At 42.2% G+C, this 12,041-nt stretch overlaps 1 protein-coding gene across 1 annotated transcript in view; it reads right to left on the bottom strand.

The window, feature by feature from the left end:
* GRM3 (glutamate metabotropic receptor 3) overlaps positions 1 to 12,041 on the bottom strand; it is a 113,822-nt gene that overhangs the window by 47,483 nt on the left and 54,298 nt on the right. Inside the window, exon 2 of the mRNA XM_056341559.1 lies at positions 2,486 to 3,089. Coding sequence (XP_056197534.1) covers positions 2,486 to 2,983 — 498 coding nt within the window. The 5' untranslated portion in view covers positions 2,984 to 3,089. The remainder of the gene's footprint in view (positions 1 to 2,485; positions 3,090 to 12,041) is intronic.

Raw genomic sequence — 12,041 nt, 5'->3', positions numbered from 1 at the left:
CCAGAGACTGGCTTCAAAGGGACAGACTGACAGATGTGTAAGAGGTCCCAGGCCTTTTTAGGAGTGTGGTGTGGCTGCCTCAGGGTTTCTGAGAGGGAAGGAAATATCTGTACCATTTCCACATTTTATGAATGTGATTTTTAGGTTACTCCATGTCTGTTGGACACACATGAATTTAGGGTGGACTAAGGAACAGATTAACCACAAATAACTAGAACAAAGGCAGAGCAAAACCACTGCCCCCTCTCCACCAGTGGGACAGGGCAAGTATATGATGTTTCAGTATATATTACTAGCCTTGAGATACTTGCAGCTCTGGGAATTGCCAAGCCAGAGGTGGTATCTGTACAGAATTTCCTGATTTTTTCTGGTCATTTCTTGAACTCATTTAGTTTTTAGCATCCACCACAACCTGTCATTTGATATACTCTTTGTCTGATAGGAAGAAACAGTGAATAATGATTTCCTTACAGATTGTGTTGCCAAGGTTCTGTAGCTATCATTTCTCCTCTTCAGGTCTCTTTTCCAGCCCTGGAACTTGTTCTTTGTACTCCAAGTGATCAGACCCATGTAACTGGTGAAGGACACATCCTTGCTGGGCTAGCTGATACACAGTGGGACAAAACCACTCCTAGTATGAGAGGTGGCTGAGGTTCTGCTCTGCAGAAACTATGCTCCTGTGGTATGGGTAACCATTTGCCCATGTATTCCCTAATATGCATAAAGAGACAAGCCACACATTGGAACACAAAAGGAAATAAAATGTAGTTTGTTGAAATGCTGCTTCTGCGCTCATGCATGTCTTATGGAAACCGGCCATGCTCCCAAGCCCGGTGGGATTTAATGCCTTGACAAGAGCAGTAGCCAGTCCCCCAAAGTAATTCTGACTGAAATGAGCATTAGGTGAACTCTTGGCCTCTTTATGAAACAGGTAAATGAAACTTTGTGGGCTTTCTGTCACTGCTGGGATGGTCTGTAGTACAGAAGAACATTTTTTTTCCTTTGACATTGATGCATAGTTAAGGCCTGTATTTGGTCTGGAAAAATACATTGCTCATAGTGGTCCAGCACTGTCAAGTCTTGGTGCCTTTGGAAACCTCTAGGTGACCATTAGGAAATGCTAGATCCAGGGTCTTAGCCTACCTGATTCTGGGCTTAAGACACCATTCATTTGTGATTATGAGTAATGTGGACTGGTTTATTTAATTTAACCCAAAATAATGAGACCTGTGTAGATTTCAAAACTTCAGCGAAACTAGGGGGCATTTTTGCTTATGGATAGTGCACTGGCAGTGGTGTGTGTGTGGGGCACTTTAGCATATCTGAGGCTGCACTGCCATAGGAGTACCTGGTCTGAAGGGGAGAAGTCCAGAATTTCTGCTAAAAAAGGAGGCATATTAATTCTTCGTGTTCACTTAGTGAGGAAAAAAATGCCAAGGAGTTAAAGTTTTATAATGAATATATATAAAATAGGAAGCCAAGAACAAAAAGGTTCATTATGTTTAGCCCTTTGCAACTGAAACCAAGGATGCAATAAAACTATATTTGGAAAGACATATGGAGCATTTAACCCACCTGGGAGCATTTAACCCACCTGCAACTTACACCTTTGCAAGACATTGCAAATACTCTCCAACACCCTACTGAGACCCTATTTGTGACTAATGTTGCACAACCAAAAGCTCCAGTTACAACGTGCCAGAAGGAGGGAGCAAGATATACTGAGGGCATCTGTCTTCTGTGCTGGACTTCTGACAGAGTGCTTCCACTGCACTCTGCCAGGCAACATTTCCTGGCAAAACCTGTCTTAGTATAAACTAAATATGGAAACAAAAGGGAAGACAGCAAATTTAGGATCCATTCAGAAACTGTACTGCCTGCATGGGACATTTGAGACCTTAGTCACTGAGTCAGGAGAATAATTTTTATTTGCTTTGGTGTGCTTAATTAAGACACTAAAACCCTTTAATCATTTGGTCAGGTCTAATTTAAGTTTATGGCTAGTATGCCATTTTTACTTATTTTGGCCTGGAAGTAAAATAAGTATTTCTTCTTTCATTTTAAATCTCTGTTGCTTAAGTGACAAATCTTATGTGCATGCAGCATGACAGGAATGCATATATTCAGAAATATAGGTGATATAAATTTTTGTTGATGTGAAAGCAGAGATCTGAACTTGGAGTCGTAAAAGTCTCATGACATGCGAAGTTCAGAATAAATACTAAGACTTTTGGAAAATTCAGTGCCCTTAGGATACACCGTAGCAAGAGGAAGTGGCCAGCTGCCAGAGAGTTAAACTATAGCAAGTGTTTTTAAAGGGTGAATCAAACTAGTATAAATTAATTTAAAATTATATGCTAGATTGATCCCTAGGGTAAAGTGATTGAGCTAACACTTGCTTTATTGTCAAACTTATGTAAGCAGTGGTTCTGTTCCAGGAATCGCAGGTGAATGATTCTCACCTCATGGGGCTCCTGTGACTTACCTGTATGGAGACACTGCTATAGGAACCACCTATGACTCCTGCAATGAGTAATGGTAAATTTTCTTGAACGGCATACGAGCCATCAGGGCACATGTACTCTGTTTCATCCACTTTAGTCAAAGATGCCCTGACAAACTCCAAAGACTGTTCTAAGGCATATGTATCCCTGGAACACGTATCCAAGATGTGAACTCCAAGCTTAATTCCTGGCAGCAAGTAGTTGTCTCTGTTGATTTCATCGATGGCGAACAACATGGCCTCCAAACGCTGGATGCCTCGGTCTTCATTAATTCTCCCACATTCTTCTATCCCTGTGCCTTTTTCATTGATTGGGAATAAGCCACCTAAGACCAGGTCTCCTTCTATCTTAATTTCCTTCCTTACAAAGCTGTGGTCACTTAGGGAAAGGAAAACTCCTTTGGAAAATAAAGCTAGCGCAAGGACTTGGAGTCTGGTGAACATCTTCACTGGTCCTGTTTTAGCAGCTCTAAGAAACATTGGTGGGTGCAAAAGTGCTCTTCAGACCTTCTGATCTGTTGCCAAATTTGAGGTGCGGTCCCACAAGCTAGTGAAGAAGAAGCCAACAAGTCTTTCCACTGGACTTCTAAAGAAGAGATGAGAGGAATTAGAAAAGGTGACAGGAGATGTGAGCTGTTATAAAACTTTTATCAACAAAACATTCAAGAGCAGAGGTTAAGGGATTGCTGGACATAGCATAGAAAGTAAGAAATATAGTTGTCTTGCATTCTCATAAAGCACCTTATTCCATTTGCTTCATAACTGAATACAGGCCAAGCACCTACGATGACAGCTATGCGCAAAGATCACAGACTTATGGGGCAATATATCTGGTGTTGACCACTACTCAACAATGTTTTACATTTTGCAAGGACAGAGACTGCTTCTGAGGTGTTTCTCATACCATCCTCTCTTATTCTATCCTCTCTTCTTTTCTGGACTCAGAGGCTTATGTATTCTCCTTCACTGTGTTACCATTTGCTTCCAGCCTTTCCTTAATAGATTTTTCTTTCTTTTGTTGTTGTTTGCGCTCTACTTACTATTCCTTCGGGGACAACACTGTCATAGTGTTGTCTCCTTGCTGTTAATTTTTGCTAAATTCAGCATTTGGCCTTCAGATCCAAAGCCTCTTTCTGAAGCCCACCTGCCCTGCCTTCCTTTACTAGCCTGCTCACCTGGTGCAGTCAATGGGAGGACTAGAGAAACCTCTTGGGGCTTTACCTTTAGTTTGGGGCTTTGGCAAATATATGAAACACAGGAGAAGCCCTGTTTTAGCAGGTAGTAACTGAGGGCTGTGTCTGCAATAAAAAAGCAATCAGGTCCATGTCATACCATTTAAGTGTTAACGTGCTCCCTGGGACTGTTTTGACTCAGGTCAATCAGTGCTCTTCTAAACAGTGCCTGGGCATGGTTCATGGACAAGAAAAGACTGGGGGCCATTCCCAATAAAGAATTTTGGTGTGGTCACAGTGTTTTGGCCATTTCATGTTGGCTGGTGTCACCAACAGAGGATGGTCTGTGGTCCATTTATTTGTTAGCTCTGCAGTTCTGCACGGCACTTTTAAGTGACACACCAAGGATAGTTATTATGTGGAAGGCCTGTAAAGTGAACCCAGATCTCCATCAAATGCCTTAATCACAAAACCATGCCCTCCTTAAGGCATGAAAGATTATCTTGCAAGCAAGTTAAGGTAAAAAAAAAAAAAAAAAGAGACATGAAAGAAAAAAAGAGACATGACAAGGAGGGGTCTCATACTTGAAGCTTACTTAGGGCATGAAAACGCTTATGGCGGGACTTGCTCTCTTTAATGTTAATCACAGTTCAGTGCTCAGGTCAAAGGGAGAACACAGCAGAGATGTATGTACTTACGATATGATCCTACTCTCAGTAAGGTCAAGACCAGTTTGCCAATGGCCTTAAATGGAGAAAAATCAAGCCTTAGATTGAAGCTCATGTTGTAACAAATTTGTAAATAAATATGCATACACAAAGTCTATTTATGCAAAATAGATGCACGATTCATCCATAGACTCCTTGTCAATATCTTTTCAAATATGACAAAGGGGCTGCCTTGATCTCCAAATCCTGAGATAAATCAAGTGTGGTAACATTTAAGTAGGTCACTTTAATAATTTATTTCTATACTTACCTTTTCCTTAACAGAGTATATATTGTTAGAGTTGCAGGTTTATTTTTAATTTAAAAACAACACAAAGAAATTGAAATAAGCAACAGTTAATATTTAACACTGAATGATGGATGAGCACGCTTACTGCAAGGCAGCCGTTTATCCTGGTACAATTCTGTGTTGCTGTACCAAATTGTGTGAAAGGATAGCTTCTCATTCATATTTAGTCCAACATTGTTTTCTCATAAATCAGTAAGGTGTCAGTGCACTACTAAAGGTCTTTCTCTGCTGTCCTAGTAACATGTGTGTGGTCTGAGCTGCAGGCTGTCTCAGCAGAATTTTCCATTCAGAAATAAGTTATATCTCAGTGGAAAACAAGCATCATCATCCCTCAGTGATCTATAAGCAAGCTAGTTTGCTGATCACCTCTGGTTTATTACTCAGGTCCAGGAAATGTATTTTCTGGTAATGTTAGGAGGGTAATGACATAACTGTATTCAGCGGTACTTTCTGTGTCAGGCTTGGTACTATAATTTACCAAATATTATTCAAGTGTATACATGGCATATAAAATGGTGATGCTATCCTGTTGGAAATAATAATCAGACAAAAAAGTGGCATTTGTCACATAAATGGTTGTGTGGGTAATAACTCAGTTGAATCAACTTCCATTGTTCTCATCACTAATCCACCATTTAGATAAAAACAGGACTTGGGATTTTTTTAAATGCAATATCCACCCCAATTACTTCTGTAGCTTCTGTCACCGCTGTATCTCAGCAAATATTCATACATTTATGCTTACAACACTGGTAAAATATTTATTTTCCCTGTTTTACACTTGAGGCAAAAGAGGCACAGAAAGATGAAATGAGATTCTCAAAAGAGTCAGTTCAGATTTTGATTTGCTCAGCACTCACAATCACTATCAAACTTTGAAAAGGTCTCTGCTTCCCTTTAGGAACTGAAGAACATGCTTTCAGCTGTACCCTGCACCCCCTGATTCCCACTGAGGCACTGACTCTGAAAAACTTCCTAAGCAAGCTGGTCTCTCTTCCAAGCCTCTTCCTGAATGATTTACCTAAGGTCATCAGCACAGCCAAGAGTCAAACTTTGACCTTTTCCAGTGATCCTCTGATACCTGAATGATAAGCCTCCCTTGCTTCCCATTACTCCTGCTGCCTTTTATGTGAGTCTTTATAAGGTCGTATTAAAACCAGCCTGTTTTCAACAGCCTTTCAATATTATGAAGAACAAGTCAGTTTGTCAAAGGAAAGGCTTATAAATGGAGTTTTCTGTAAGGTTTTCTAAAACCTACCCAGGACATGCCTACAGCTACAGTGGGTTTACCTGAAACAGCAAGGAGGTGTCCTCATCCTCCTGACTCCTTTAGAGGTGCTTGTTTTTGCAAATGGCAACACCTTCCACCTTACACCATGTGCGTCTCAGGGATTTATGTGACTCTGAAACCTCAGCAATAAAGGCTAGAAAGGTACCAGAAATTATTGCAACATTGCACATTAAAAATGTATATGTAAAATGATTGATACTATTGAAAGAACTGATTTTTCTTGCAAAGAATGCAAAGGATTTCTGTATTTTATCAATTACACTTGTTACAGTGACCCTGCTGAGGGAAACTGAAACCAGTCATAGCACACCAGAGGATCAGTCTCAGCAGAAGTCAAGGAGCTATTGAAGATGGTGAGGATTGGGAATACACATGGCCATTTCTGTTTCTCCCTTGACACTTTGTGTTGAAAGCACTGGTCTGAAGGTGTCCAGGGATATGAAGGGAGGAGACAATGGGAAACCCACCTGGATTGGAGAACACAGATGACTCAATCCTGTAATCCTGCTCTATCTGGGGATGCACTGCTTGGTAAGGGGTGCCTATGGGTGGAAGTCACCCACTTACACCAGTCACCTTAGCCTCCCCACTTGGCAACTCCTGGGAAGCTCTGCACTTTTCATATAGGCTTGGAAACTGTATGGAGACACCACATATGTGGAGTCCTGCTTTCCAGGTAAACATGGTCATCCTATTTCACGTGTTCAAATCCTCTGTTTATAAATCGGAGACAGTTACCAAAGGCACAGCTTTGGGTATCACGTGTGCTTCTCTCCTTCTGCAGACTCTGTAGCCTGTGCACTGCTGCCCATGTAGCAGCATCGCAGTGTCCTGCTGAGTGCACCAGCTGGGGAGTGGAGTCATTAATGCAAAGGCTGGTTTGCCTTTAATTAATGCAAAGGGAGGTTTCCCCTTTGGGCTGTGAGGTAGGGATGCTTCCTGGTGGTGGGACTCCTGAAGGAAGCTGCGAGGCAGATCTGGGTGGCCGCTGAGCAGCGTCACTATGCTGACACTGAACAGACAGCTTGATGTGAAGAAGGGAGGTTATTTTAAAGCAGCTTGCAAAGATGGGCTAGCAACTCGGTTCCTCTCCTGTTCTCTCTGGTGTGCACCTCCCACATGCTTTCTCTGCAGCTTGCATAAGTCATGACTATATATACAAACATTTTGTACCCATTGCAGGCTGATACAGCCCATATTCCTCCCCTTAACCATGCTGAGGGTAGCACCCCAGAGCTGAGATTTGTCATTTCCTACTGGAAGTGACCCCACTGACCACAACAATTTGTCTTTGCAGTATTGCCTTCTACTAAAAGCATGTTTCAGGGATGTTTCAAAAAGAAGTACCTGTTGATCAAGCTGCAGTTCTTACATTTTTCATTGGTATTTAATGTTTTAACACCAGCTACAGGCAGTGTTGTATTGTTCTAGGTGTTCTGTTAATGTTAGAAGTATGTACAGTCCAGCCCTATAGGCTGCTGATCCTGCTGGAAATAGCTGTAGAGCATAAGTATAGAAGCAATCCAAATATTGAAATGAAAAATAAACAGAAACAGGGAGGAGAAAGGTCTTCATATCTGCATCAGAAGGTTTCTGCCAGCACTTCCCTATGTGAACTTTAGCCAGTAGCACTTGGCCTGTGAAACAGATCTCTTGGCACACTGGATCCCCTTCTGTTTCCACCAACAGAGGTCCATGGGGGAGAGCTACATCTGCTCTTGAGGGACACTGTCAGCACTTCCTTCAGGAAAAGAAACTCACTTGTGTTAAATGGCATCTGTGCTGCTCTTGTTGAAAATACCCTTGCCTCTCTCTCTGAATAATCAGTTTTGGTGGACTATTTCTGTTCCTGTAAAAAGTTGATTGCACAAACACAGTATTTCTTGGTGCAAGTTTGCTTATTTAATAAGGATGTGCACAACCTTGGTTTTGTGACCACTAGCATGAGAAAGAGGATGTCTGGGTTTTCTACATTCAGTATTCCACTGATATCATCTCCAAAACGAAATCTGTCTTTCATGGCTTTCTTCCAAGGGCTATATCCACGTGACAGCTCTGGCCTTCTGCAGGATTTCTGTTTACAGCACACAGAGTTGCTCCACCTGTGCTATTGGTTCAGGGGTGAATTCTTATTAGGCTAAGTGTATTCAGTCTATTTTTTTAGGTGTCAGACTCCAAAAAGAAGTGCAGTTGAATCTTTCATTTAGCCAGACAACTTATAAATTGAGTATGATTGTTCATGCATCAATAATTTTTCTGATACCTTCTACCATACCAGCGTCAATGGTTAGCACTGGCAGTCTATCCAAGAGCCATAGACTTTCCAATTTTCTACTTATAAGGATGGAATGGGAAAAATTATTGAGTTTATTGGGAAACTTTATTGAAGCACTTCAGATCTAGTCATTTTTCAACACCATTAACTAACAAATTGGACCAATCTACATGATTGGGTTAAAACTCTAGAGGGTCTTGCCCTCATCTCTACCATGTGCTATATCCTAAATTCCTCTGCACTTGTTCCCCTTTACAGCATTTTTCAGGGCTCATCTGTTTACCCAGCTGCCTGAGAAAGGATGCAACAAGAGCTGACGTGGGTGCTGGAGAAGTCTATGTTTAGCTCTATTGTGGGTGGGTCCCTCTTGGCAGTCATGGATTTTTAATGCATTATTCAGGACTACAATGTGATACTGTGGTGCCTGGAGCCATATGTCAACTTGGTATCACCTGCCACCCTCAATAAACTTGCTTTGGAGGAGGACTGTACTCAGTGGAAGGTCACAAGGGAGGCTTACTGCACCTGTGTTCTTGTACAGCATAGCAGTTAAGAGTTCTATCAATATACCTGTCTCCAAGGCCACCCCATCAGAGAGGTATCTTTCCCTGAGCCCTTGCTGTATCGTACAAATCTTATCCTAGGGCAGCAGGTTTCTAAAACAACTCCAATTTTGGCTCAAAATTCTGGCACCTCTCTCAAGACTGACACAACAAATTAAATGCCATGATTTCTTTCTCTCAGAGATCATGGATAACTTGCACAGCAGCATTGCTCATCCAACATATTTGGCACATTTATATGTGTTCTGCCAGAACTTGACCTTAATACCGGATGAGATCTGCACTGAAAGATAAGGCTTCTTACTTCGTTGGAAAGTGATGGACAGGCTTGAGTCTCCTTACCAATTATAACTAGAGATGCCGTCACCTCTGGAAGAGAAATATTTGTAAAGGATCCCAAGCCTTACGGTGACAGATATGTGCCAGGTACACAAATTGCTCACATCCTGATTCTGGCTGGCTGAAATCTGATAGCTTAAATCAGGAAGGAAAAAAAAAACAAACAACCAACAACAAAACAAAATGAAAAAAGTTGCAGAAAATGAGACGAGGTAGAGAAAACAAGTAAATTTCTTCCATGGAAATGGAGAAGTTCCTCTCATGAAATGTTAATGAGGTTCTGACACAAAAGTTTGCTGAAAATGAATCAAAGTGCTTTAAATTTCAATTGCTGGCTGTTATATCTCAGAAATTTATCTTTTTTTCTTTCCTTATGAAAAATGACAAAAATGGGTTTACATCTAGGTGATTTTGTGTCTTTCATTTCAGCTTGGAAACCCATACATGAAAAACATTAATTAATACAGTTACCACTGCCAGCAGCACGAGAGTATAAACCATACAAGTTTATCCCATGCTTAGCATACTGCAGAAGACTTTGAAAAGCCCTAAAAATTTAGGAGCGATTTCAATATAAAGAATGACATATAAAGCAAGCGATTATACACCAGTGTAGAAGGAGACTGTTCCTCTTAAAACACAAACTTATGTTCTGTTGCTTTAGAATAAGAGAAAAAAAATATCAGAACACTGAATTGCTGTTTGTACTGTGTTAGCATCAACAAGTGATGCTTTATTTTTTCTACAATGTCAACATAAAACAGATGCCCAGCTCTTTCCTCAGAGATCTATGATATATTCACCCTGTTTCAAAAAGAATTTAAAATATTAATCACATAGGAAAACAGATGTCTCTGACATGATACTCTTGAAGTTTCTAGATATTAAAGGACTATATAGATTAGAAGATCTATTAATTTAACCTGGTGAGGAACAAGGAGCCCCTGGAGATTAACCAGACATTAATGTGGTGTGGAAATATGGGTCTTTGCTACTTGTTAAATTACATGAGTGCCTTTGGCTCTGGCCAAGCCTTTCTCGAGTGAGTTTGGTCTCAGGAAAGGGAGCTGCAATGAGCAGATCACCACAGCTAGAGATCTAGGTCAGGCCGGGCAGTCTTCTAACTCGTTAAGAGTTTCTTCCATACTTTGACAATAAGTATATTTGAGTGTATTGAGAAATCCAGCCATGAGCCTGAGGCTTTGTACCATCTGGACGATTTGTGGTGTAATGATCTTGATGTAATGCAGGGTTAGACCTTTGAAAGTCCCACCATCTTCCCGTCTGTCTTTTTTGGATTGAGCAGAATCCTACTGCTTTTTATCCATCTGCTTGTTTCTTCCAGGCATTGGCGACAGCTGAAAGCACACCAGCAGAGACAGCAACGAACAGACAAGTGCTGTCTGCTTATTGATTGTGTGTTAGTCGACTTTAGTCTCAGTCTCCCTGTGTGGTCCCAGAAAGACGTGGAAGAGGAAAAATGGGAGTATAAAGACTTTGGAGACAAAGCAGCAGCTGGCTTGTGACCTGTGGATGTCACAGCAATTATTCCTGTTAGGTGCTGCAGGGATACCAACACCAGGCTGAGGTCAGTGATGTCAAAGGCTGGGTGACAGAGGTAATGGCATAAATGCAGAGTATTCCCACATGAAGTGAACCGTGACATTTTCAGCATCACGTCCTGGGATGAAACTTTTAGCTAAGAGGAGCTTTAACGCTTGGCTTGATGCAAGTGAAGCTTAACTAAGTGAAGTTCACACCGACCTAAATATAACCCTCCAAGGAGAATCTGTGCGTTTAGTCTTTGGACAAGTATTTAGCCTTTCCCTCTTACTTGATTCCTAAGCATCTATTTTCTCCTGCCCCTGCAGAGCTCATTTCTGTCTTGTGCTCATAATCACTTTTCAGCTCTCTGCAACATCTGCAGGGTTTTTCTTGGGCCCACATCTCTCCCTGAGTTTCTGCCTATGCTCCAGCTGAGGTGCTCTGCCTGTGCGCTCTTGGCTCCCTCCGAACAGCATCGGTGCGAGCTGCCAGATCGCACTCTCATCACTCCTCTGCCAAGACATTCCCTCACTGCAGCAATGCGGCCGAACTATGGCTGAACCTCTGCATATGTGGAGGGCAGAGACTCTTTTTCACTATTGCTTCCTCTCAGATTTGATCTGCCTGCCAGAACAGCCAGCCTTAGAGTCGTACGGGCCTTGCAAAGCAGCTAAGCGTTCACCCTTTCCCTTCCCCACCTGTACGTGGGATGACTTCTGCTGCCACTCAACGGCACCCAGTCCTGGCCTGGACCCCCAGGTAGTAGCATTCAAACCTGGCCTGGTGCCCTCCACGTCACTGGTCTGGATAGGAGAAACTGGAATAGCAAAGGGGATGGCCAACAGTGGGAAAAGCCCCCACCCCCACCCCGTGGCTCCTTCTCGCCCCCTGTGACTCAGGGTGACATAGGTCAAATAAAAGCCTTCCCAGGCTGGTGCTTCCACCCCTGTCTGGTCTGAGCTGTATCTCCCAGTTTGCCACAGTGGTACCAAATGCTCAGCTGGGAATTTTCCAAGTGAAGATCGTTCTTCTCATTTGTCAAAAGAAGCAATATTTCTCCCTCTGACATATGCACTGCAAGCACTTCACAGAGCAGGAACTGCTGCCTTGCCCATGGCTGTTCAGCACTGAACTCTTGCCTCATCACCACTAACCATTTACTGATGAGACTCAAACTGCCTCACTCGCCTGCTTAATATATGGCAACGTTTTAGGCACCCTTGACCTCCCCCAGGAGAATCTCCTGCCTATTCTGACTTAAGAGGACACAAGGTCCTCCAAAGGCACAAAAATATTTCTAATGAAAACCGAGGCACTTGCTTGAGGTGGACTAGTT

Source organism: Falco biarmicus, chromosome 5, assembly GCF_023638135.1.
Source record: "Falco biarmicus isolate bFalBia1 chromosome 5, bFalBia1.pri, whole genome shotgun sequence".
In the NCBI taxonomy this organism is placed as follows: domain Eukaryota; kingdom Metazoa; phylum Chordata; class Aves; order Falconiformes; family Falconidae; genus Falco; species Falco biarmicus.
The sequence above is the reverse complement of the archived record's forward strand: the minus strand, read 5'-3'. Positions and strand labels throughout refer to the sequence as shown.